This window comes from Mustela putorius, unplaced genomic scaffold (genome assembly GCF_011764305.1).
Source record: "Mustela putorius furo isolate JIRA1106 unplaced genomic scaffold, ASM1176430v1.1 tig00004041_pilon_pilon_pilon, whole genome shotgun sequence".
NCBI lineage: Eukaryota > Metazoa > Chordata > Mammalia > Carnivora > Mustelidae > Mustela > Mustela putorius.
Window position 1 is genome coordinate 457,984 of NW_025422176.1, and position 27,724 is coordinate 485,707.

Sequence of the window (27,724 nt, forward strand, 5' to 3'; positions counted from 1 at the left end):
GCCTTGATGGTGCATTTTGCCCTTCCAGAGAGCAGGAAGAAGCGGTGGTTCCCCATTTTTGTGTCTCATCGGGTTTTCATAGATTTCTCATTTTCCTATGTTGGGTTTCTTGTTAGGCCGCCTTCAGAGAGTTGACACTGCGGTGGAGTCTGTGTATTTTAATGGAAGTAAACAATTATCTTAAGGACATAAAGCAATTCATTAAGACAAGTAGTGTTTAGTTTTTATCTAGTAATTACTGATCTTGGTCCACCCCCCCCCCTTTCCATTTTTAAAGGAAATCATGCATTTCCATGAAATTTTTTTGTGTGATCCCACGGCTGTTAGAGTTTGTTAGGTAATCCTGCCTATGATATTTTTAGGAGGGCCCTTAAAGTCAGGAGGTGATCTTAAGTTGTAAAACTACATTCTTTGCTGTGGGTTAATTAGCACTGATCATTCTCAGAGAAACAGCTCTGAAGTACTACAGTGATCATGTACAGTTACCAGAATGTCACATAGCCATATGGAATATGAAATAAGGTTCTGGGTAGGATGAAAAGGAGGCAGATCTCCATTGCTATGGAATTATGGTTGAGTCTCTTAGCTGAGGTGCTTATGACTCTTGTCATGATTACACACTTGATAAGTTGTCCGTGCTTGTGGAAGAATTGGTTATATTTTAAAAATTGAAAAGCTGTTTAAGTAATTTGATTTTTCTGGAATCTAGGTAGAATACAGATGTAGACATCACCTCACAATATCTCCTAACAGGAGATACTTTCTAATTGTGGACCTTTTTAAAACTGAATCATTTAGGTTCTGATGAAAACTGATACTGGTTTCAGACACATCATTTACTTTGTTACACTTCTGAGATACTGAAGTATGTGTGTGCACTGTGTGTTTTAACCAGTTGGACTAAGAGTTTGGCAGCTGCGTTCTCCAGGGTGAAGACTGATCTGGTACTTCCTGAGTTATTTTGGGGGAGATTGGCTCTTCTCCTTAGCGTGATCAATCCAGAGGTTATTTTGAGATGATGCATTGACATTTTAAAAATATTGTCCATGAATAAAGATTAAAGTGAACAAAAGAAATGCGTGTGTAAAAACCACAGTGAGATAAAGTGAAAAAGGGGATTTTCCCCTCTGCAGTGTCTGCGGTGGTTGTTATCTGCTTTATATTCCAGGATCCTAGGTTTGCCTTATGAACCTTCTGACCTGTGAAGAAACTTAACTCTAACATTCCTTCCCCCTTCAAATTTATAGTTTCATCCAAGGTTTTCTGGTGTTCATTTGGGTGTGTGGGTTCCATAACCAGCCACATCTGGTTCTTTTGGATTTGCATGAAAGTGAGGTTATGGATTTAATTGAACCGTACTTAGCAGAAGTTTTCTTTATGGTTATTTTATTAAGAAATTATGGTGGAGGATTCTCTGGTTAAAGGAGAGGTCTTGGGAAATGTATTAAAAATTGCTATTGAGTTACTATCTCCCGGAGACGAGATGCAAGGCTCCTTTGAGCTAGAGTCGCTCTAAAACTGTAGGGGCAGCATCATCTTAATAACTTGGTTTGATGTGCCGGCTTCCAAACTGGGATTGTTTTTCACTTCGGGCAAGGGAGAAGCAAGGAAGGCTTCTCCCAGAGCAGACATGTGGCTTGCAGGCCAGCTTGGGCTCACTGACATTTTTGTTATAGCCCATGAAGTCAGAATACTTCTACATTTTTAAGTAGTCGTAAAAAATATATAATATTTTGTCGTATGTGAAAATCATGAGATTCAAATTCCAGTGTCCACAAATAAAGTTTTGTTGGCACAGAGCCACTACATTGGTTTACTTGTCTTTAAGTGCTTCTGCACTACAGTGGTCAAGTCGCATAGTTGGTTCTTTATGACCTACAAGTCTAGAATATTTACCCTGTGGCCCCTTACAGAAAAGGAGTTTTCCCCAGAGAACTTTCCAGCTTCCTTCATCAACAGCACACTTCTTAATCACAGGTTGCACAGTGGATAGTTTGACTCATTGGGAAGAAATAGAGCCAGCCAGGGAGAAACTAGATATGTCACTTTTCGGTTTTGGCAGGCTTGGAACTTAAAAAGAAGATAGCAGCAACAAAAACTTTTGATCTAGTGTTTTTGATGCATTGTACCTAGTACTTAAAGTTAAGGCAACTCTTATGGAGCTATTGAAACTTGAAAGGACTCTAAGGCCCCACTAACTAGGCTCTTGATAATAACAGTCATTCAGTAGTTTCTGAGTTGATGGAGTGAAAAAAGAATTGTTACGGGACTCCTTGGAACCAGGCCAGGACAGCTTCTTCAGGTGATGCACTGTATGCGCTTTTAAGAGCACAGGTAACATTGGTTATCTGGAATTAGTAAGGTGTAACTTAAAATTACAAGTTTGTTTATATCTGCCTTATTTTTCACCTTTTTATATAAATTCAGAACTGTGTTATGTTACAAGCAGTGATAGATTTAAGATAGTCAAAACAATTGTTTTTTGTGGTTTTTTTTCCAAATGAAAAAATACTTGGTGATCCCAGCCATAGGTCAGAGGTTGTGCTAGCGGACAGATGCGGCCTCCTGTCCCCTTCACTCCTCATTTACTTGTGGAGGCCGACCCAAGTCAGCGTGACTTCACAGTGCTCGGGGCGGTCGCCAGCTGGCCAGATGGACACGGATGGATTTGTGTCCTCTTCTGAACTGCCTTCCAGAACCTGGAGGCCTTCGTAGCCGAATACCAAAGAGATTTTGTAGAGTTTCTTTCCTTATAATCTGTGTTGAAACCCTATATAAGTGTTTGCCTCAATTTCATGGACCACTGGGATCCCTCTCTTCTGCTGGATATGCCAGAGGCCTTTATGTTCCCCTTTGAAGGTGCTTGAGGGCACCCTGGTAATTGCCAGTAACAGACTGCTGTTTAGACCTTCTGAAGCTTTGTTAAAATCTTAGGATTATAAAATTTTAACAGTGAGTGAGTACTTGAAATGAAAATTGCCAATAATTTATTTATTAAATCAGAGCTGAAACAACTTAATCTAATCCATATGAATTGTTTCCCTTCGTGGACCTGAGGGTGCCCTGTCATTCTGCACATTGAAATCTCGTATAGAGAGGTTGTTGGTTTAGGTTTGTGTCATTTGTGGAAAAATAATGAATGGTTTGAAGATTTACTCTTATGCTGTGCTTAGATGCAAGAAAGTGTCAATGATTGAGTGTCTGGACAGATAGGACCCCTTGCAGAACTTGGAATGTGATTTTTGAATCCTCAGCTGTCAGGTCAAGGTCGTCAGGCTTGGTCTGACCACCCCCTGTAAAGAAAAGATTCTATGTTCGTGGATCCCATCAGTGGAGCCTTTCCAATTGTTTTTAGTGGTACTAAATGCCTCAGGTCTTGGGTTACTCATTCCTTTTGAGAATGGCTGGGTGCCCAGACCTACAGTGTGGTTTTTAGGCATTCCCTTGAACTTCTGCTCTCTGACTGGCTTTTGTGGGCCTTGGACAGGAAGGAGAAGGAAATCAAGTTATTTTGCTTCTATTGTGCACCAGACACTTTAGTGTATCATCCTCTCTCGTCCTTACACCAACTCCCAGAGGTAGGTGCTACCCTCCCCCCCCTTTTTTTGCTCCACCCCCTTTTTTGAGAGAAGATTGAGCCTAAGAGAGATGAGACTTGCTAGGTGCCCCAGGACCTTGGCTTTTAAAAATAATTTTTCTGGGCGCCTGGGTGGCTCAGTGGGTTAAAGCCTCTGCCTTCGGCTCAGGTCATGATCTCAGGGTCCTGGGATCAAGCCCCGCATCAGGCTCTCTGCTCAGCGGGAAGCCTGCTTCCTCCTCTCTCTCTCTCTGCCTGCCTTTCCACCTATGTGATCTCTCTTTCTCTCAAACAAATAAAAAAAAAATAATAACAATAATAATAATTTTTCTAATTCCATTTCTACTGTGCTCAAGTCCTTTGTATTTTGGAAAGAAAGAGTTTTTTTTTTTTTAAGATTTTCATTTATTTATTCGACGAAAAGAGGCAGTGAGAGAGGGAATACAAGCAGGGGTATCAGGAGAGGGAGAAGTAGGCTTCCTACAGGGAGCCCAATTTGGGCTTGAACCCAGGGTCCTGGGATCATGATCTGAGCCAAAGGCAGATGCTTTATGACTGAACCACCCAGGTGTCCCAGGAAAGACAATTACATAGCACATGTATGGTTGTTGAGAAACTAAAAAATAAATTCAGAAAAACTTCTAATTGTATCCCTTGGTCTTGTAAGTAAATATAATCAATCTTACAGGAAAATTATATTTATACTTTGAAGGAATGATTCATCCACCAAGGTTATATAAAGATTAAGAGATGTTCATGGGCTTAATCTGTAAGACCCGACCTAATACCTCATTATTTTGATTGGCACATACTGTCACATACATGTTAAGAACTCATGTCTACGTGATTTGGCTGTGTATGTGTCTAATTTTTAGTGTGTCTTGCTACAAGTGGTATAGTCTTTTAGTATAGTTTTGCTACAAGTAGGGAGAACATTGCAATTTCCTGTGATTTCTGGAAGATGTCTTTGTTAGTTGTCACATCCTACTTTGTCCTTGACATCAGCAGAGGACTGTACAGCGTAACTTAGTGTGATTAGAATTTGTTATTTAAAAGATTTCCTTCCTTACTTGGATGGATGAAAATTCATGTAAGCTTTAAAGGAAGATGCTAAGATGACGTTTCTCCAGACACCAGTCTCCAGCTGAGGAGGCCAGCCTGCTGTAAGTAGGGTGAGCACACAGTCCTTCCAGTGTGAACATTTAACGAGCATGATGCTTTGTTCTTGCCTGTGCACCTTGGTCTCTGTAGTCTTTGAGGAGCACACATTCAAAGAACTCACCTGCTTGAAAGTGCATGGGAGCCTACAGACAGGCCACCCATGCTGTGAGCTCATTACAGCTTTTCATTTAAGCTGGATTGTCTGGAGAGAGGAGCTCCGGGGGACCGCCATATGGTTGCAGGGGGTTCCTGCACTGATTTTCTCTCTATCAGCATCTCATCTTAGAGCAAGGGGACTGCATATTTAAGGCCTGAAGGTCCTGCCTAAGATCATAATCCCATCATGATTCCCTTGGTTCCCTTGGTTTCTGATTTTTTTCTCTCCTCTGGAATACAAGTTCCTGGAGGCCTTTGGTCATCTTTAATTTTTCCTAGACCACTGTTAAGCTGTGATCATTAGGAAACAGTAATGAAATTTTTGGGGTTGGCCCGTGTAGTTACTCTCAAGCAGTACTGATTTTGCCTCCCAATGGATGGATGTTTGGCAATGTCTGGGACGTTTTTGGGTTGCCACAGCTCGGTGGAGTGCTCCTGGCATCTGATGGGTAGAGGCTAGGGGTACTGCTGCATGTACATCCTATAATGCATGCGACAGATCCTTTGACAAAGGATTATCTGGGCCCAAATGTCAGTAATGCGGAGGCTGAGAAACCCTGTCATTTAGTTGCTATCCAGATCAGATTATCTTTTCTCTTAACGTACCCAGTCCAGTTTAGTTGGACAGAGTGGTCCTGCTTTCTTTTCTGCAAATGTATCTCAGACATGCTGGGTAGACTAAAGAGAAGCTTCTTTGAAAGAAGCTCTTATGAAGCAATACACTCCTAGAATAGGAACCCGATTCAACTGTAAGTGCTGAGAAACCCCAGGCTTCCGATTATCCGGAAGTTGTGAGATGGTAAGTGAAATGTGAAGCCCTTGGCTGGGTGCCTGGAACAAGGTAGGTGTTCAGTCAGTGTTGTCCTTCGTTGCTTGCTTGTGGTGATGCAATTTTGTGGTGAGTGGGTGGGTTTAACCACTGTTTGCAGAAGTGGGTTTAAGCAAGGCCTTTCATAGGTACCTGGCTGGCTCAGTCAGTGGAGCATATGACTCTTGATCTCGGGATCATGAGTTCAAGCCCCACACTGGGTGCAGAGATTACTTAAATAAATTAAGTAAGATAATAAAATAACCTTAAAGAAAAGCAGGACCTTTAAAAAAAACTTGGAATTTTAGAAATTGACAGAAACCTAGTGACCGCTATCTCTGTGGCTGTCGTATATCTCCTCTAAGATTTTGTTGGAAACTCTACATTCTATCTGGTAGGCTGCCTGTGATTTTTTTTTTTTTTTAAAAGACTTATTTATTTCGAGAGAGCAAGTGGAGGGGTGGGGGGAGAGGGAGAGAAAGAGAAGCGGACTCCCTCCTGAGCACAGAGCCCAACCAGTGCTCCATCTCAGGACCCTGAGGTCATGACCTGAGCCAAAATCAAGAGTCAGATACTTAACCAACTGAGCCACTCGGGTGCCCCTGGGCTGCCTGTGATTGATTCAACGAACATTTATTGTTCATTGTATCTGTGCCAGGCACTGAAGTCAGTCATTGTTCCTACCTTTATGAAACTTTGTCTTCCTGGGAAGGGAGACAGTGAACATACAGTTATGTACAGTTATTCAATTCAGTGGTCATCAATGCACTGAGGAGATATATAGGATATAGGAGAAGGTATTTGAATTGGGGGGGAGGATCCTATCTGGTCTACAAGTTCAAGGCAAACATACTTGAAGAAATATTTAGGCTTAGGTCAGATTAACCAGGTGAAGAGATAGTGGTTGGGGTGATGGGAAATGTAGAGGAGAGAGCAAACCCCATGTGAGACAGTCCTGAGAAAGGAGCCTTTCAGAAAAAGAGGGGTACAGTGTTGTGACATAGTGAATGGTCAGGGGTTATGGGTGGCAGACAGTGTTAAGAGATAAGGCTGTGGACACAGAACGGACAAATTGCATAGGGCCTGGGAAGCCCATAGTGAGCATTTTGGGTATTAGCTTCAGACTTGCATGAAGTAGGGTTGTGATGTGGTCAGATTTGCATCTTTTTTTTTTTTTTTAAACTCGACAGAGAGAATGATCACAAGTAGGCGGAGAGGCAGGCAGAGAGAGGGGAGGAAGCAGGCTCCCCGCTGTGCAGAGAGCCTGATGCGGGGCTCATGTGGGGCTCGATCCCAGGATCCCGAGCTCACGACCTGAGCTGAAGGCAGAGGCTTAACCCACTGAGCCACCCAGGCGCCCCAGATACACATCTTAAAATTTGCATTTTTATTTTTCAAGATTTTATTTATTTATATGACAGACAGAGATCCCAAGTAGGCAGAGAGAGAGGAAGAAGCAGGCTCCCTGCTGAGCAGAGAGCCCGATACTGGTTCCATCCCAGAACTTGGGGATCATGACCTGAGCCGAAGGCAGAGGCTTTAACCCACTGAGCCACCCAGGTGCCCCAAAATTTGCATTTTTAAAGAGGTTTGCCAGATCACTTAAATTTTCAAACCACTTTTAATTTCTGGAAGATAAAAATGCCATCTACATTTAAATATGTATGTATATGTTAAAAAGAAGCCTTTATTGAGATATAATTCACATACCATAAAACTCATCCTTCTGAAGTGCGCAGTTTGGTTGTGTTTATAGTACAGTGTCTTCACAGAGTTGTGCAGCCATCACCGTGCTAATTTCAGGGCATTTTCATCACTCCAGAGAGAAACCCCATATGTGTAAGTAGTCTTTCCAACTACAGTCTGTTTCCTGTCTCTGGATCTACCTATTGGACACTTCATGAAAGTGAAATTGTATCATTTTGGGCCTTTTTTCAGAGTTCTTCCATGTTGCCCCATGAATCGGTACCTCACTGCTTTTAATGGTTGAATAATCTGTATTCTCTTGTATGGATCAGTCATCTCTTGTTTATCCATCAGTTGATGGGCACTTGAGTTGTTTCCACTTTTGGGGATTACAGATAATGTTCCTTTTGGAGTTGACATTTATATCCTGCAGATAGTCAGCAGGAGCATGGATTTCAACCTTTATCTTTTTTTTTTTTTTTTTTAAAGATTTTTTATTTATTTATTTGACAGAGAGAGATTACAAGTTGACAGAGAGGCAGGCAGAGAGAGAGAGGAGGAAGCAGGCTCCCCACTGAGCAGAGAGCCCGATGCGGTACTCGATCCCAGGACCCTGAGATCATGACCCGAGCCGAAGGCAGAGGCTTTAACCCACTGAGCCACCCAGGCGCCCTTCAACCTTTATCTTTAAAGAGGAGGGCTTTATTCCTTTTTATTCTGTAGCACATTCTGTTCACTAAGCAGTTTCTTTTCTTTTCTTTTTTTGAGATTTTGTTTATTTGAGAGAGCGCGAGTGAGATAGCAAGAGAGAGCAGGAGCAGGGAGAGGGAGAAGCAGGCTCTCCAAGGAGCAGGGAGCCTGATGTGGGGCTCAGTCCCAGGACCCTGGGATCATGACCTGAGCTAAAAGCAGATGCTTAACTGACTGAGCCACCCAGGCGCCCCAGCAGTCTCTTTTCTGAAACACTTGTGTGGCTATAAAGGTTCAATTACATGTGTCAATGTCAGTGAATTGAGAGAAATGCTGTTAAGAACTCGAGTTTAAAAAAAAAAAAAAAAAAACTTGAGTTTTTCCTCTTGGCACTTGAAAGCAATATTTGCAGTTAATGATGCCCAGTCTTGCTTAGTTCTGAAGTCAGAGTCCATTGTTCCAGTTGTCCGTTTACAAGTGGATGCTGAGGAATTCTAAGCTCCTCTGTTTCACTTGAATGACTTCTTGTCCATGTTAATAGAATGTGCCTGATTGCCTACCACCAAGGTGATGGCTTTCATCTTGATTAGTCATTTCAGAGAATAAAAAATAAATAAAAGGCAGAGTGGCCTCAACATTACAGAGTTCAGAATGTGCACCAGAAGGTCGGGAGTATAATAAAAAATGGTTTATGACCTGCACTGGGGTATAACTTCAGACACAATGAATATTAAGAGTTAGTTAATGATTAAGCAAGACCATTTTCAGACCAAGGAAAAAAGTGTAGGCAGTGAGTATAAGAAGCTTCACAGCTTATCACACAGAGTAGAAAAAAATGAAAATTGCTTTCAAGTCCAAGAAGTTTTGGTAAGAGTATTTAAACGGTGAATTAACACAAATCAGTCAATAGGTGGGAGATTTGGTATCTCGTTTGGATATAGGGTTTGTAAAAAAGATGAGTTAATCTTTGCAAACTTAATGTGTGCCTTTTTGCTTATTTGTGTTAGTTTCTAACCGGGTCCTTTCAATGTTAGTGTCAGGAATGTTAACCAAGATTTCATTGAACATTTAGGAAGCTTTGGAGGATTGTAAAAGTGGGAACGTGTCCTGATAAATGGTCATACTTTTGAGGGGGAAACAAATTACTTTTGGCCAATAGATGTTTTATTGGGAAAAATTGATTGTTTGTTAGCAGACAATGGATTAATAATAACTGGTCAACCTTACAGTTTCATCATAGTAATTAATGGCCTACTCTTATTTTTCAGGCCATGTTAGAGGAATCTCATTGCTATTATTATAGGATTCTTCTGTGTGTCTGGTACTATATTTGAGGATTTGCTTGCATTATCTTGTTTAATCCTCTCAGTACCCTACTAGGATAGATAGATAGCAGTGACATCTCTAGTCCACAGATGTATGAACGCAGACTCAGAGATTAAGTGATTTGTCTGAGTTTACACAGGAATGGCAGAGCCAGGACTTGACCGTGGAGCTGACCCTACAGCTGGCCTGCTGTGTGGTCTTACTCCCCCCTTCCCTGGTACACTGACTCTAAATGAAAATGGAAAACACTGGGGTGCCTGTGTGGCTCAGTGGGTTAAAGCCTCTGCCTTCGGCTCAGGTCAGAATCCCAGTGTCCTGGGATCGAGTCCCACATCGAGCCCCACATCGGGCTGTCTGCTCCGCAGAAAGCCTGCTTCCTCCTCTCTCTCTCTCTCTGCCTGCCTCTCTACCTACTTGTGATCTCTGTCTGTCAAATAAATAAATAAAATCTTAAAAAAAAAAAAAAAAGAAAATGGAAAACACTTATTGTGGAGAATTACATTTCATCCTTGGTGGAGGTTCTTGTTTTGTCCTCAAAATTGTGTTGTGGCGAGAGCCTGTTCATAGATACCTGATTCTCCTACGTGTTACCACTTTTGTCTTATTAATTACAGTGTGACCTTAAGTAACTTCTTAATCTTTCTCAAGCACATATTGCCCATCTGTGAGAGTGTTACAAGACCTGGTAAGCACACCTCCCTATTTCTAAAGGCCTCTCTATAGCCTACAAGGAGAAAGGCAGGTTAATCTGGACACTGGAGTATTAACTTCTGTGGCTTCTTCTGCCATTGATTTCTTTGGTGATTTTGAATCAAATCACTGCATTATGGGACTGTTTCCTTATCTAAAACCAAAGTTATTATTGCCAGTTTTTGCCTTCTGATGTTGCTTTCCAGTGAAGGAGAGGCCAGCAGAGCTTTCCTAGATCTCAGGGTACGGGGGCTATAGTGTCTGAAACATTGGACCAGATGGGACTCAGAACACCTCAGCCACCTACTAAGCCACTAGAGCTGCATGACTCAGAGCCCTCTTCAACCTTCCCCCATACTCTTATGAGAATTAAATGAGAAATTACTTATGTAGAAGTATTTTATACTTTATAGGTTGTCTATATTTAAGAGATGATGATTATTCTCAAAGTGCCAAGTGCCTTGAGATTATAATATTGGAAATACTAGATTTGATTTAGTCTTCCGGCTTTTGTTTTTGGAGTTCTTAGATGACACTTTAGTTGTGTGTTTTCACCTTTCTTCTTTCTTTTTTAGTGGTATGTGTGCAACAGAGAGAAATTATGTGAATCACTCCAGGCTGTCTTTGTTCAGAGCTACCTTGACCAAGGAACACAGATCTTCTTAAACAACAGCATTGAGAAATCGGGCTGGCTATTTATCCAATTATATCACTCTTTCGTGTCATCCGTTTTTAGCCTGTTTATGTCTAGAACATCTATCAATGGGTAAGTGAATCTTACGTACTTTTTCCTTATCTTTAGGTTTATAAAAAGAAAGTGGAAGAGAAAAGTGATTTGGTGGAAGGTGTTGACTGCCTCCGCCGCAGTATTTCTACTAGTCAGAATCCCTGGCAGTGGGCCAGTGTCTTCAGCCTTGTGCAGTTAGCTTTTTAAATTCACCACAACTTGATAAAGAACCTCATTAGTCTGCATTTCTACGGTGGGAGTTCTCCTTGGAGCAGTGCTTCTCAGCTTTGATGGGTATGGGAACCAACTTGGAGATCTGGTTAAAATACAGATTGTGAGTCAATAGGTCTGGGGCCTGAGATTCTCCATTTTTAACAAACTCCCAAGTGATGCCCATAATGCTTCTAGTTCCTTATGAGTAATGAGTAGCAGGAACTAAGTCCTTAACATAAACCGAAGAGTAAAATCTTTGCCTTAAGCACGCCTCCCAGGAGCAAGTTTTTTGGGGGGATATAATTAGTCTCCACAGCAACGTGTGCTGGCTTATTTCGAGTGAAGGGTGCAAAATCTGTTCTTACATAGTATCTAGGCTCACCAGAATCTTTCAGACTTAGTATGGAAGTACCTGTCTGCAGAGTCGTTCTCGCATATAAATCCGTGGAAGAAACTTTAGGAATATTTTTTATCTTTTCTCTGTCGAAGTTTCAAATATCCCCAAGGCCCAAGAAACTAGAATGCTAAGGAGAAAGCGAGTAGGGCTCAGTGTTTACGAAGCCTTGTTGGACAGCTTAAAGCCACTGGTTGTGCCCACTCTTTTTTCCCCTTGAGGTTTGGAGCCAGCTTCTCCTGAACGTCTGGATCCCCAGTCTATCATCTGGTCCTTAAATATGTTTTTAGGCACCACGAGCCATTTCTCAAGATTTCTTTCTTGATTTTCTTCATTGTTTATATGAAATTGCCTTAAGTTTGCTTCAGCAAACAGTTGTTATTTTTGTATTGGTAGTTGAGTTTATACAACTTGGTCTGACATTTTGTTTCTAAAATTGGCTGCACTGAATTTCTGTTCTGTACTATAATATTTTCTTTGGGAAGCAGACAAGTCATTGTAGCAGTAGCTCTTACCCTTCATGCGGTTCTTTACCTCTTTAAAAATGGTAAAGTATAGGAATCCTCTCTTCAAATAATGTTTACATTCAACATTTCACATAAAATTTTGGGAGATTTCAAACTCTGAACTACCTCTCCCCTTCACTTCTACTCCTACCCCCAACTTCTGCCACGCTGGATCCTGTTTCAAATTCCCAGATACGGAATTTCACAGTTCGGTCAAAGAGAGCCTGTGCATTTCATCAGTCCCTTTGGGTTCCCTTATCTATGGCTCTCACCTCCCACTCTCCCAAAACAAGTCTTGTTGCGGGTCCTATCTAACCTGAAAGCTTAATTTTGAACCTGTTGGTGTTTTCCATCCATGATAGATTATTACCACAAATGGCTGTCTCTTTCTGAAATAATTACAGGCACACCTCAGTTTATTGCACTTAATTCCACTCACAGATACTGCATTTTTTTTTTTAAATTTAATTGGTACTTTGGGATAACTGTGCATCGTGCAAGTCTATCAATGCCATTTTTCCGGTAGCATTTGCTCACGTTGCATCTGTGTGTCATAATTTGGTGATTTTCACAATATTCAGACTTTTTCATTACTATATTATGATCATGTCTGATCAGTGATTGCGGCTTGGTGAAAACTCAGCTGATGGCTAGCATTTTTTTTTTTTAACTAATGTATTTTTTAACATTAAAAAATTTAATAATGTTAATTTAACATTAACATTATTTTTTTTTAGACATAATGCTGTTGTGTACTTTATAGACTGCGGTATCACTGTAAACATAAATAAAAGTTACATTAAAGGTGCACTGGGAAACCAAACAATTCGTCTGGCTTGCTTTATTGTGATATTTGCTTTATTGAAGTGGTCTGGAACTGGACTTGCAATATTTCCGAGGCATGCTGTACTGTGTGGTACCTTCTTGAATTAAAAAGATACTTATCAGACTTTGTATCAGCAAGGGAAAGGCCAAGTCAGGAGAGACTTGACAGCTGTTTTCAGAGTTTATATTATAAGGAAAATATTTGTAAGGAGCCACACCTCCTCTATAGATTCTATATCTGGAGAGAACTTAGATTGTGGCCAGAGAACCTAGGATGGTTATTAAACACTAGTCCCTTCCCGCCAGTGGGCGTCACTAACTTTGGAAATTAAAGACAAATTAGGGAGCCATACCTCTTCATGATATGTGTTTGCTGGAAACTTTGTATTGAGCTAGGTCAGTGTTTTGGTGTTCTAGGTGGGATACTTTCTTATTGTGTGGGACTGACCCACGTGTATCAGGAAGTATAGCTTTTCTTGCTTTCCTCACTAACTGTGGCAGCATTCCCAAGCCCTTGGGACTACCCCTGACTCTCCCACCTAATCCCACTGCCCCCTAGAAGGCAGAGTTGGTCCTGATTGAGAAACACTGGGCTTGAATTTTGATTTGACAGTTTTAACCTTTCTGTGGAGCCATTGTTACTTGTGATCTTTGGAAATAGGCTGGTGCTTCTCTCTCTGGTGTCTTTAAATGTAGGTAAGTCAGATAACCTCCTGAGCTCTGACCTCAGATGAGCTGCAGCTCTAAGAATTCTAGGATTATTACCTTAAGATTCCTTACTTCCCAAGAAGTTGGCTAGGGAAGCCTGTTTTTCTTATAAGTAGGAAAGTTTAAGCCAAATGACTGGTTTTGCAACTTACTTTGGATCCTGTGGCAAGTCAGCACCGACTCTGGGAATATGCATGCCCCAGACTGTGCTGCCCGCACCCTTTTCCTGCTCTGACTCAGGTAGCTTCTGTGCGAAATTTTGTAAAGTTCTTCCTGTAAATTCAGTCCCTTTTCACAGATTTGCTTTCTACAGCCTAGTGTTCCCCTAGAAGATAAAGAAACAACTGTCTTGGAGGAAATCGCTTTTCTTTGTAAAGGATAGCATGGTTTTTAGCAGCCTCTGATGACCATGCCCCCATGCTCTCCATGCCCCCTAGCTAAAAAGCATTTCTGTGGGGCAGACGATTTACCGTAAACACATTATTAGATCTGGTTAAACTTTTCTCCAGCCTTAATGGGAAAAGGGGAGAGAGGGAATTTGTTATTTGAACTCTGCAATTTTACTTCTTTCCCTAAACTGGTCTTACCAGGAGTACCAGGTTGCAGGCATGTGACATTGTACCTTACGATAAATTTCCAGAAAGTAGCAGTACAGGACAGGTTTCCCTGCCGTTTCCCAGACCAGTGGTTTTCAAACTGTGTTCCAGGGTCTGAAGAGGAAGTGCCTCAAGAACTCCTTCAGCTTGCAGGGAAGGGCCCAGACGTGACAGTGTCTCCAAGGCCCCTAACCTCTTTGCTGCGGCAGCGCTCAGCGCTCCCTTTACCGTTCTTCGTAGTGTCTGAGCCCCACTTCAAGAAAGGGTTCTGCTGCTTAAAGGGAGCTGGAGAATCCCTGCCCTGGAAGGACTAGGATTTGAGGGCTAAGATACCAGAGCTAAGTCGGGGGGGCCTTCTGCTTCCCACCATGGTGCTTCCTGGAGACCTGGTTTGAGCTTCAGCTGCTGTTCCCGAGATTTCTCTCTGGTCTCCACTTAACACCTCTCCAGCTCTTTTTTTAAAGGCATCACTGTAGTTTTGAATGTTTTTAGGATTTTTAGAAATAGCAGGACCCAGACAATTGTTGTAATCCGTAAATTGATGGAAGTATGGATCTACTCTTTAAATGCAAATTAACTGATACCACAGGGACCGCTCTTTTCTGCTTTTCTCCAGTGTCCCTTAAAAATCTATGACAGTGAAACTGTTTTTTTCTCACCTATTGTTTAGTTTCATAACATAACAGCTTTTTTTTTTTTTCTATTTGATTTTTCTTGGTCTTACTGGCTAGTGCTGCGGTCTGATTCTCTTGGCCTATGACAGGAAACATTACTCAGTCCATCTCTCCTTCCTAGTTTAACATGAATTCTTGACATTCACCTTTTACTTTCTTACTCCTTTTTCTTCCCTTCCCTTCCTTTCTCATTCGTGCTGTTTCCTCTCCACCTTTTACCCCTCTGCCTTCCCCATTCTTCACGGGGTAGTATTGATCTCAGAGCCAAATGATACCTAAAGATATTTTCTTATTTTCCTAACTTCGGTTTAGACTCTATAAGTTATATAAAAGGTAATGTATAATTTAACCATACAATCACCTAAAATAAACATTTTGTAGTTTCAGGAGGCCCTTGGGACTGAAGTACTGTGGTTGCTCTGAATGTATGTGGGGGTGCTTGATTTGCATGGACTCTTCCATTTTTGTCCCTTTTTTTTCAGGTTGCTAGGAAGAGGCTCAATGTTTGTGTTTTCACCAGATCAGTTTCAGAGACTGCTAAAAATTAATCCAGACTGGAAAACCCACAGACTTCTTGATTTAGGTGCTGGAGATGGAGAAGTCACAAAAATCATGAGCCCTCATTTTGAAGAAATTTATGCCACCGAACTGTCTGAAACTATGATATGGCAGCTTCAGAAGAAGAAATACAGGTATAATTTTTAGACTTGGTTTGGGGTGTATTTCTTGGTTTTAAGATGTATTTCTTTTTATTTAGTATATGTGCTGCCAGATTGAGCAGATGAGGAGAGTATTATGTAAAGGATATGGACTAGAAACAGTTTTCCATGATGAGAAATTTTTTGAAACTTTCCATATTACAGTAAAGTAGAAACCGAGAGAACAGTCATTTTCTTTTGTCACTATCATTTTGGGCTAGAGGAGATGGCACTATAGACGGAGAAGGGCAGGGGAGGGACAGCTTCTTGGTAAAGGGAGATCAGATGTAGAGACTTTTCCTTGATTGGACTCTGACATTCTGAAAGCTTGGATTTTGTTTTTGTTTTTATTTTTCAGTGAAAAAAAATTTTTTTATGATGGTAAACTACATAACATAGAATTTACCATTTTAACCATTCTTAAGAGTACAGTTAGTGGTATTAGATACATTTTTGTTGTGTAACTGTCACCACCATCCATCTCTAGAACTTTTTTGTTTTTCCCACTGAAACTCTGTACCCATCAAACACTTATTCCCCAGATCACCAGCCTGCCCTTCCCTGGCCCCTGGCAACCACCATTCTATATCGTGTCTCTACAAATTTGACTATTCTGGGAACGACAAATAGGAATTATACATTATTTGTCCTCTTGTGACTGGCTTATTTCACTAACCATAATGTCTTCAGGGTTCATCCATGTTGTGGCATGTATCAGAATCTCCTTCCTTTTTAAGTATGGATGATACTTCATTGAATGGATATACCACACTTTGCTTATCCATCCATCTGTCAGTGGACACATGGGTAGCCTCCACCTTTTAGCTATCATGAATAAATGCTTTTATGAACACGAGTGTAAAAATAACTTCGAGTTTTTGCTTTCACTTTTGGTTGTATACTCTGAAGTGTAATTGCTGGGTTATATGGTAAGACTATGTTTAATTTTTTTAGGAATTTTCGTACCATTTTCCAGAGTAGCTACACCATTTTACATCCCACCAGCAATGTAAAAGGTTTCCCGTTTCTCTGTATCCTCACCAATACTTGCTATTTATTTATTTATTTTTGATAATAGCCATCCTAATGCGCAAGAAGTATCAAATCTTGGTTTTAAGGCCATCTCCTTCTTGAAAGACTTAGGAAGAAGGTGTTCTTTATTTAGTACGGATTTTACTGAATGGGAGAATAAGGTACTGGGTACAGAATGCAGGAGTTGAGATTAGAGCCTGCCTCCTCTGATATTTTGGAAGCCAGGCTGAGCCTTTCGAAAAATGGAGCAAAGAATTATGCACTCACTTTGCTCTCCACCTGTTTCTGCTCATAGACATTAGCCCTAAAGACAGAGCATTGGTGTAGCTCTTGGAGCTGGACTGGATTGAACATTGGCAAAATATGGAAATGTTTAGCTTGGAGAAGAGAAGACCAAGTAGGAAGGGGGTAGAAGGGAAGGTTCTGATCAACAAATGTAATGGGGTTTTATCTGGAAAGAGGAGTAAGTGTTCTCTTTGGTATAATCATACACAGCTATCTCTCAGCTGAGGCAGAGTTTAGATATCGACCTTCCTAATGGCTCAAGCATCCAAGTCCTTGCCACTCTCCATGTTCAAATAGCTGTTAGGGATGCTATGAAAGGAGACTTTTGTCTGCGTGTGGTTGAACTCCTTGATTTGTAAGATCCCCGTTAGCTCTAGCAGTCCGTCTCAGGTTAGATCCTGGAGGGCCTGTGTGGTAATAACTGAAGTATTTCTTCGCTTAGAAATTAATGCAGCATTTCCAAACTTAGAATGTTTTGGCCTTTGTTTTAACAATGACTTAAATGATGCCAAATTCCTAATCTGGTACTTTCCTTCCACTTAAAAAAAAAGTTTTGGAAGTGCGTGTGGGGAGGAAGGTGTTTGAAACATCTTCATTCCCTCCTACCCACGGGCCCCTCTGTTCCTTGGTTGCATTGAAGCCCTTCTTGAGACTAAACGCCTGAATGGAATTATCAGTGAAACTTAGATGTTTGAATTAATAATTCATTGTATCTGGAGTTTACGTGGTATGTAGCCTAGTAGTAAACTTTTTCCCATATGAAAAAATGCTTAAATTTTTTTCCCTGATGTATAGCACATATGCCAAAATCTATTTGCATTTTGACTTAAATAGGAAATTCATGTTGGTTGCTATTCCCTCCATGTATTATTAATATTAAATATAAACATATTCACAGAAGTGGTGTTTTTTGGCACAGTCTGAGATTTTAATGAGGAAGTAGTATCTTACTAAGGTTAGGGCTCATCCAGCCATGATGGCAGAGCAGACTTGTAGCTTAATACCTTGTTTTTTTGACTTGAGAGCTATTTTCTGTTTCTCTTCAATATCTGAGTTCATGAAAAACTGGCTTTTTAATAAAGGTTCTGACTGTCATTTTTGAAATGATACACAGAAAATAGCCGTGTTTTTCCTCTTTGTTGCCAAGATATCACTATTCAGGCCAGAGAACCTGATTGTAGAACTTAAGGATGCGGCTTTGATTCTTAAAACAAAACAATAATTTTTCTTTATAGTGTTTGTGTTTTGCTTTTTATTTAGGATTTATCAAAATACTGATTGCTTTCTTCTGTAAAATATATTTTAAATCCTCCTGGAAGATAAACTATTACTTTAACTTGTTTTCTTGAAAATAGTAATTCCAGGGTTAGAAATAACCTGTTTTGGAAAAGCCACAGACTTAGGAAAGGATTATACAGTTAATTTTTTATTGTGTACACTCTTGAACAGTTCCACAATTGAAGTGACAGTACATTAAAAAAAAAGAATCTGGGGTGCCTGGGTGGCTCAGTGGGTTAAGCCGCTGCCTTCGGCTCGGGTCATGATCTCAGGGTCCTGGGATCAAGTCCCGCATCAGGCTCTCTGCTCAGCGGCACGCGTGCTGCCTTCTCTCTCTCTGCCTGCCTCTCTGTCTACTTGTGGTCTGTCTCTGTCAAATAAATAAATAAAATCTTAAAAAAAAAAAATCTGTGGCAGGGAAAAATTTTGGCAGCATATGTTTTCCTTTTGTGGTCTACTTCACCAAAAGTTAGTGCCAAAATCAGTTTAGGTGACCTGAAGGGAAGTTTGTAAGATGATGGAGGAAATACAGGTGTGGCAAGATGCAGAGCTGTGAGGGTATGGGTTTAGGGTTAAATTCACATAGACTCTTCAAACATGGGTGATCAAAAAGGAATTGTCTGTACATTTTTAATACCCGAGAACAGATCTTTAATGTAAATTTGAAAGATGCCTGACTTTAATCCATCATCTGGAGGTTTGGGATCTTTCTTGCAAAGAAAATATTGTAGTTAAGAATTTTGTTTCTCGGGCACCTGGGTGGCTCAGTTGGTTGGGCGACTGCCTTCGGATCAGGTCGTGATCCCAGGGGGTCCCAGGATCAAGCCCCTCATCAGGCTCTCTGCTCAGCGGGGAGCCTGCTCCTCCCTCCCCCTCTGCCTCTCCCCCCTGCTTGTATCCTCTCTTTCATTCACTCTCTGTCAAATAAATAAAACCTTAAAAAAAAAATTCTATTTCTCATGTTAACATCCTCTTTATTTTCTCTTTTTAATGAAGAGCTGTTGGAGACTGTGGTGGAGAGCGCCCTTCACTGTCAGCCCACCACCCCGGCAGCATTCGTTCACAGACCGAGTGTCAGGCTCTGTCTTGCCTTAGCTGGGGAGAGCAGGTTCACTGACCTGAATAGCGCACTAGGAGCGTTTCCAAGGTGCCATTTTTTACTCTGCCAGGGACTTGCAGTGTGATTGGGACAAGTCACTTCTTCCCCTGCTCTCATAAGGACATCTTAACCACGTGTCTCATTGCTGGGCTAACATGCAGTTTGAGCAGAGCCAGTACATTTGTCTTCCTTGGTGGAACTGAGTTTATAGATGAAAAATCGCCATCAGAAGTAAAGAAGTTGGGCTTCTAAATGTGTAGCCATAACTGTCCCTGTGTTAAAGCCATAATTTTCTGTTAGGAGCTTGTCTTTCTTTCAAAGTCTGCAGGTAAAGGACACCTGGTGGCTCAGCCATTGAGTGTTTGCCTTCGGCTCAGGTCACGATCTCAGGGTCCTGGGATTGAGCCCCGCATATGGGGCTCCCTGATCAGCAGGAAGCCTGCTTCTCCCTCTCCCACTCCCACTCCCCCTGCTTGTGTTCCCTCTTTTGCTGTGTCATTCTGTCAAATTTTTTAAAAAAATTAAATTAAGGGGCACCTGGGTGGCTCAGTGGGTTAAAGCCTCTAACTTCGGCTCAGGTCACGATCCCAGGGTCCTGGGATCGAGCCCTACATCAGGCTCTCTGCTCGGCGGGGAGCCTGCTTCCTCCTCTCTCTCTGCCTGCCTCTGCCTACTTGTGATCTGTCAAATAAATAAATGAAATCTTAAAAATAAATAAATAAAATCATCATTGCAGTTACAAGTTCAGTACAACAACGTGAGTTTGGAACCCTAATGCCCTGCTTAATTCAAGCAACAAAGGAGTCTTGACTAGTCCCTTGAAGTTGGTTAGAGTTGTTTTGGAGGAGGCTTTAGTTATTTAAAAAAAAAAAAAAAAAAAAATCTAAACTGAAAAGAAGATGCAGCTGAGTGGTTTGTGCTTCTTTTATTCTATTTGAAAATGCTCTCAAATACCACTATTTTAATGAGTTTCCTAAAACAGCCCTCGTTATACTTTTAGAATTTTCTAAGATAACTCGACTGTACCTACTCAGCTTTATCAGAGACTTGTTTACCAAAGATCCTTTCTCCTGTTTCCATTTTTCCCCTGCCTCTGTCATAACATGCCTCACCTGCCACATTCTGATCGTCATAACCAAGCAGCAGTAATTTACAGAATTGCCTTAATGGTGTGGTTAACAAAGACTCTTGATAAGAGAATTCCTTCTCTCAGTGGATGAAACATTGTAAAGGACTTAGAAATGTTCTGAGAGCGAGGGAGAGGGAGGGAGAGAGTGAGAGACTGAGGGCTGAGAGTGGTAAGTTAACTGCGCTCTTCCCTTGCAGTTGTATTGTTTTTTTTTTATTTTATTTTTTTAAAGATTTTATTTATTTATTTGACATACGGAGATCACAAGTAGGCAGAGAGGCAGGCAGAGAGAGAGGAGGAAGCAGGCTCTCTGCTCAGCAGAGAGCGGGGCTCCATCCCAGAACCCTGGGATATGACCTGAGCCGAAGGCGGAGGCTTTAACCCACTGAGCCACCCAGGCGCGCCCCCACCCTTGCAGTTTTAATAGGATGTCCTGTGCTTTGTCGTTTTCTATATAGTTATTCAGATATGAAGATGCTAGGGTATGAAATGGCATCTGTCTCCTGGGAACAGAGATGTGTTCAAAGGCCATAGGTTGTAAATGGAACTTATCTTATATCACCCCCAGCCATTCTTAAAAATAGGAGGGACCCCAGGAATAGAAAACATGAATATAGGTTGTATTTTATTATTAAATTCCAATGGATGCAGAAAGTAGGATTTTTTGTTCATTTGATGTTCAAGAATTTAATGGCCTATTTCAAAAGATTTATTTATCCATTTTGGAACGAGAGTGAGGGTGAGGGAGGGGAGGCCGAGGGGGAGAATCCTTCAGGCTGATCCCCCTACCCTGGCGCTGAGCGCAGAGCCCGATGTGGGGCTCGAGCCTGTGACCCATGAGATCATGACCCGAGCCAAAACCAAGAGTTTGAAGCTCAGCTGACTGAGCCACCCAGGCACCCTACTAGCCTTGATTCCTAAGCTTAGAAGTACTAACTTACAGTTCTCCGATCTCAGCAACTAGTTGAGCTACTAAAAGAAAAGGTGACTTCCTGTGTTTTGCTTAAAGTTCAAAAGAGGGGCGCCTCTTCTTGACACCCAGTCAGTTAAGCAGCTGCCTTCGGCTCAGGTCATGATCCTAGGGTCCTGGGATAGAGCCCTGAGTCAGGCTCCCTGCTCAGTGAGGAGCCTGCTTCTTCTTCTCCCTCTGCCTGCTTGTGCTTTCTTTGTCAAATAAATAAATAAAACCTTAAAAAAATAATATTCAAAAGAGGTAGTTCTAAATGAATAAATTGTTTTTAGGTTAAGAAAAAAGAATTTGATGGCCTAGTTATAACCATTTTTTATCACTTTATGTCTTCATACATATTAAACATGATTAGTTCTTACAAAGGAAGTATACGTTTTTAGATTTGGAAATCGGTGAAATGCTAAATTTAAAGAAATATGGTTGCTGTTTTTCTTGGCCTGGCCATTTTATTACTGCAAGTATGAATTATAAATGAAAGATCTTGCATTTACTTTGATTTAGAAGATAATGTTAGCGCGTGTACTAGCATTTCAGTTATTCTTAAAGTTGTCTTTCAGGGGGTTTATATCAATCAAGTTCTTTCTGATGTTTTCAGAGTGCTTGGTATAAACGAATGGCAGAATACAGGGTTCCAGTATGATGTCATCAGCTGCTTGAATTTGCTGGACCGCTGTGATCAGCCCCTGACTTTGTTAAAAGATATCAGAAGTGTCTTGGAGCCAACTAGAGGCAGGGTCATTCTCGCCCTGGTTTTACCCTTTCATCCCTATGTGGAAAACGGTAAGTGTGGTCAGGTCGCCTCTTACCCAGCATTGATGTTTATTGGTGTTTGGGATTCTGTTTTCTTAGAATAGCCTGGAATTTAAAGGATTATGGTTAACTCATGTAAAATATCACCTTGGCTAATGCTCATCTTACTGCAGATTTTACAGAACTCTGGTACTCCGTTTGCAGTGGGAATAGTGAATACTCAGCTGGTCTTCCTTCTTGAAATTGAAAACCTGAAATGTGTCGATATTTTCTGCTCCTAAATGGAGCCTAAACCATTTGTTTATTAGCTTATAAGCCTAGTCAAGAAATAAATGAAGCCTTTTAGTTTACCTGTGTGTATTGCCGAATGTCCTGGTTGATTTGCACTTTACATCTCTTATTCCAGATTCTCAAAATGATAAATGCTGTTATCTTTTCACCCTTCTAAAGACCATTTGTGTTCCAGCATGTATCATTTCTTTGTGTGACATTTCGTTTGTTGATTGCATAGTCTTGCTCTCCAACAATACCGAATGAAGAATATATTAAAAGAAATGCTTTGATTTCATAGAACTTCCTCTTCCCGGTGACCTGGTTGCAGTCCCATTAACTCATGGCTTTAGCTGGCAAGGTCTGCATTTCAGCTCATGTCGAAAGTCACGACTTAAGCCTCTCCTTTGCGCTTTCACAAGCTCGTGTGCACATAAAGAGTTATTTATTGTGGGGCGCCTGGGTGGCACAGTTGGTTAAGCAGCTGCCTTCGGCTCAGGTCATGATCCCAGCGTCCTGGGATCGAGTCCCACATCGGGCTCCTTGCTCCGCAGGGAGCCTGCTTCTCCCTCTGACTCTGCCTTCCACTCTGTCTGCCTATGCTCGCTCTCGCTCGCTCTCTCTCTGACAAATAAATAAAATCTTTAAAAAAAAATTATTTATTGTATAAGTAATACATGCTAATATTTAAAAATCTTTAGTTTTCCCATTTTACTGTCCAGTTCAGCCTTACATTCAAAAACTCCAAGAGCGTGCAGACATTTTTAAGGAATCCATTACTATTTTGCAAGCGTTGTAGTTAACAAATATGTGTAAAAATCTGTCTTAGGGAATAATGCTCATGTTTGCTTATCACCATGGAAACCCAGTGTAAATCCTTGCCACTCACTTGCTCCTTCATATCTTTTTGTCCTTAATTTTTCTCCCCTCGGGTCATAGTCCCTTCAGATTAAATGCTTGCTTTAACATTTACCAAGTGATTTTAGATTTATGTTGATGATGGGGGAAATGGAAAATTCTTTAGACATAAGAGGGTGGGAAGAGCTCAGGTAGACCTGATAGTCCCTCCCCCATCTGACTTCTTCATTTTTACATTCCTGGTGTAGAATCCCTTGTCATGGTAAAGAAGACATTGCTTTAAGGTGTGTGTGTGTGTGTGTGTGTACGTGTGTGTACTCCAGTGAAAACCCTAGTAAATGTCCTTGATAATTCAGCAACCTGACCTTTTTTCAGTGCTGTTCCCTGTGTAATTAAGTCCCCACTCCATCTCTGCATTGCAATCACTAGTCATCAGGTTGTACGGTCCCAGTTTCCTGTGTCCTGTTGGGCAACCACATGATAGAATGTTAGTGCTATTTCCTGGCATAGCAGGAGGTGGAAGAGCCGGGGAAGAAACATCAATCTAACCATGAGTTTTATTTCCTTGTGTTGCTCACACTAAAAATTGAGAGGAAATTCAGCTGGACAAGGCCTGAAAACAAGCTCCTTGATTGTGGGCATATAGCACAGAGTTGCCTGTTGAGTCCAAGGAGTCTGACATGTGACACATAGCAAACCTGAGACAAGAAGCTTTGTTGCTGTGGGTGACCTTTAGTGAACTATAAATTTTGCAGATTGCTCTACAGCACTCTATTATTGCTTCCTTTTTCTAAGTCACTAATTAGATCCTGATGATTTCCATGTGACACGGTGTGAGGACTATGAACTGCAAAGTGACCTTGCCGTGTGAGTTCATGAATACTGGGCTGTTTTAAGAATATCAGAGTGTGCTTGGCATACTTGGCTCAATCTATTTTTTAACAAAAACCCAATTGTAGATGCAATGATTTTCTGTGATTTTTTTGACTTGTCTTTAAGTCAAACCACAGCAATTTTGTTACTTAGGTTAATTTGGAAAAGAAATGTAAAATGTGCCTTTCTAATTCCAATTTCAGTTTATTTGGTTTACTGACCCAGTTTTGGTTAGGGGTTATTAAATGTTTAATTTTTAAAAAACTGTAATTTTTATAAAAAATGCAATTCATGGTTAAAAGAGTTCAAGCAGTTAGCAAGAGGGTATACATGAAAATTTTCTCATTCATCCCAGTTCCATAGTCTTGTTCAGGTCTCTTGAATATTCTTAAGATAGTCTCTGTAAATATAGCTCTTTGTGCACGTGAAAAAATTGATTAATTAAATCCCATTGTAAATCCTTTGGTTGCCTTTTTCCACTTCAGTGTATCTAGAAAACTACTCCTTACCAGCACATATGTACTTACATCATCATCTGGATATAAGCAGTGGTATGCTGGAGCTGGTTTTACTGGCTCTTGAGAGCTGATTATTATTATTTTTTTAAATAAACATATAATGTATTTTTATCCCCAGGGGTACATGTCTGTGAATTGCCAGGTTTACACACTTCACAGCACTCACCCTCCCCAATGTCCATAACTCCACCCCCCTTCTCCCAACTCCCGCTCCCCCCAGCAACCCTCAGTCTGTTTTTTGAGATTGAGTCTTTTATGGTTTGTCTCCCTCCCAGTCCCATCTTCTTTCATTTTTTCTTCTCCTACCCCCCAACCCCCCCACATTGCATCTCTACTTCTTCATATCAGGGAGATCATATGATAGTTGTCTTTGAGAGCTGATTAATTATATTGTTGTGAAGTTAGTGAAATAGTCATTGAACAGGACTGTTATTGAAACTAACCATTGTTGGGGAGCCTGGGTGGCTCAGTGGGTTAAGGCCTCTGTCTTCGACTCAGGTCATGATCCCCAGGGTCGTGGGTTCGAGCCCCACATCGGGCTTTCTGCTCAGCGGGGAGCCTGCTTCCTCCTCTCTCTGGGCCTGCTTCTCTGCCTGCTTGTGATCTCCGTCTGTCAAATAAATAAATAAAATCTTTAAAAAAAAAAAAAAAAAGAAAGAAACTAACCATTGTCTGGTCAATGGTGGGAGCACTTAAATCTTGAAAATTGGCAAACACCATAGCCTTTCTCCTCTCCAGGGTGGTTGGTAAACATTTACCAGCACACCACTGGATATATAACTTTACTTGAGGAAGCCACTGTTTATGTACTTTTAGGTACCAGCAGTTTGCTTTATAAATAATAGTGGAAGGAACACACTCTTAGCAGGTCTTTGTACATGTGTAAGTATGGATCAGGTTGCTTTCTGCTTTAAGGAACAGAAGGAGCAGGGTGCCTGGGTGGTCAGCCAATACTTTGTTTCGGCTCAGGTCCTGATCTCAGAGTCTTGATATTAAGCCCCGTGTTGGGCTCCACGCCTAGCATAGAGTCTCTTAAGACTCTCCCTCCTTCTGTCTTTGCCCCCCTCCCAACCCTCCTCACTCTGTCTCTCTTTCTTTAAAAATGAAGAGTTTATTTTAGGAAAGCAATTCTATGGTTGGATTAATTCTGCTATACAGCTCTTCTGTTCAAGTTCAAAACCTGCTTTCTTTTCTTCATATTCAGTGTATTGGCATTCCTTTTAGAATTACAAAATGGCTAATGTAGTGCCAAGTGTCATGTGTAGGCACGACAAAATCTTGGAGAGAGGGGCACCTGGGTGGCTTCGGCAATTAACCTCCTGACTCTTGATTTCCACTCAGGTCATGATCTCAAGTTTGGAGCCATGTCGGGCTCTACACTGCATGTGGAGCCTGCTTAAGATTCTCCCTCTGTCCTTTCCCATTGTACCCCCCCGCCCCCCGGAACAAAAATCTTGAAGAGAGAGGACCATTTGCACCCATACATATATATATATATATATATATATATATTTTTTTTTTTTTTTTTTTTTTTTTTTTTTTTTAAATAAGTGAGAGAAACCTTCCCCAGAAATCTCCCCATCACTTTAGGGCCCATTGTCAAGGGCAGGGGCATGTGTTCCTGCCCAGCAGCAACTGGTGAGGGGTCGTGACACACTGGGTCTGGAAGAGAGTCCTCTGCCCTGCGCGCATTTACAGTGTTGGATGGAGCTTACAGTGAAGGTGGAAGGGAGTTGGTGCTCTTATGCCACAGAATATCTTCATTCATTTAAAAGTATTTACTGAGTGCCTAGATGCTGGGGATACAGCAAGTGGAAAACACACAGATACCCTTGCCCTCATGGAGCTTCGTTCTAGAACGGAAACAAACGGCATGCTGTTGGTGATGAATGTTACAGAGAAAGTGAACTGTAAAAGCAGGAAAGGGACATCTGGAATTGGGGATGGGTTTGGGTGCTTTATTTTTATTTTTATTATTTATTTATTTTTAAAAGATCTTATTTGTTTATTTGAGACAGAGCGAGCGAGAGAACACAAGCTGGGGGGAGCGGTCAAGAGAGAGTGAGACCCAAACTCCCCGCTGAGCAGGGAGCCTGACGATGTGGGGCTCACTCCAAGACTCTGGGGTCATGACCTGAGTGAGCCACAGGCAGAGCCACCCAGGCACCCCCTGGTTTTTAACTTTTAAATTTTATGCCCAGCTTTTGGGAAATTGACAAATAAAAATTAAATGTATTTAAGGTATGCAGAATGATGATTAATATGCATACATGTTGTGAATTACTGCTGCGGTCTAATGCATTCATCACCTCGCATAGTTACCCTTTTTGTGTGTGTGATAGCACTTAAGATCTTTTTTTTTTTTTAGCAAACTTCAGACGTGCAGTATAGGGTTCCTTACTATAGTCTTCATACTGTACATCAGATCCCCAGAACTTGCTGTCACTGAAGTGTGTGCCCTTTGACCAGCGTCTCCTCATTTGCCCCAGCCTCGAGCCCCCGGCAGCCACTGTTCTACTGTCTGGTTCTGCGAGTTTGACTGGTTTAGATTCCACATGTCAGTGGGATCAGCAGTATTTATCTTTCTGTGTCTGGCTTGTTTGACTTACCATAATGTCCTCCAGTTTCATCTGTGTTGTAGCAAATGGCTCTTTCATCATAGTTTAGAATGAATGGTAGGTGTATATACACAAGCAATTGATTTTTTTGTGTCTGTACTAATTTTGTAATCTTTTACATTTTTCAATTATTTTAGTGTCTCCAGTAGTTTCTGTATTGATTCTCTTGCGTTTCCCTGATACATCTACACATGGTTTTGCTACTTACTTTCCATATTTAGACCTTTTTGTCCAAGTGAAATGGTAGTTAATTCCAGAAAATGTTTTTTAAAATGGTAGACATTTTTATCTTATTTTTTACTTTAATGAGAATATTTCTACTTTATTAATATGATGCTGTCTTTTGGCTTGAGATTGCTGTTGTTTGGCTTGAAACCATCTTCTTCTAAATCTTGTTTCATTAAGAGCTTAAAAAGTCAGGAATCAAAAAAAAAAAAAAAGTCAGGAATCGCTGTTGAATTTTGTTACCTGTATATTCAACATCAACGGAGGTAGTCATTGTTTCTTCTTCTTTGACTTGTTAAATTATTAGTATGTGTATACTGTATATCCACCCTTGCATTTCCGGGCTTAGATGGGATAGTCTTCTTGTAATGCACTGCCAGATTG

The 27,724-nt window shown here is 41.1% G+C and overlaps 1 protein-coding gene across 4 annotated transcripts in view; it reads left to right on the plus strand.

The window, feature by feature from the left end:
* The window catches only part of METTL9 (methyltransferase like 9), a 48,633-nt gene that overhangs the window by 3,762 nt on the left and 17,147 nt on the right, over window positions 1–27,724 (plus strand). For 3 of the 4 annotated variants that reach the window (XM_004780027.3, XM_045072725.1, XM_045072724.1), the window contains exons 2-4: window positions 10,670–10,860; window positions 15,220–15,429; window positions 21,824–22,008. In XM_004780027.3, coding sequence (XP_004780084.1) covers window positions 10,670–10,860; window positions 15,220–15,429; window positions 21,824–22,008 — 586 coding nt within the window. Of the gene's footprint in view, window positions 1–10,669; window positions 10,861–15,219; window positions 15,430–21,823; window positions 22,009–22,151; window positions 22,329–27,724 lie in introns of those variants that run through there. The other variant, XM_045072726.1, reaches the window with a different exon arrangement.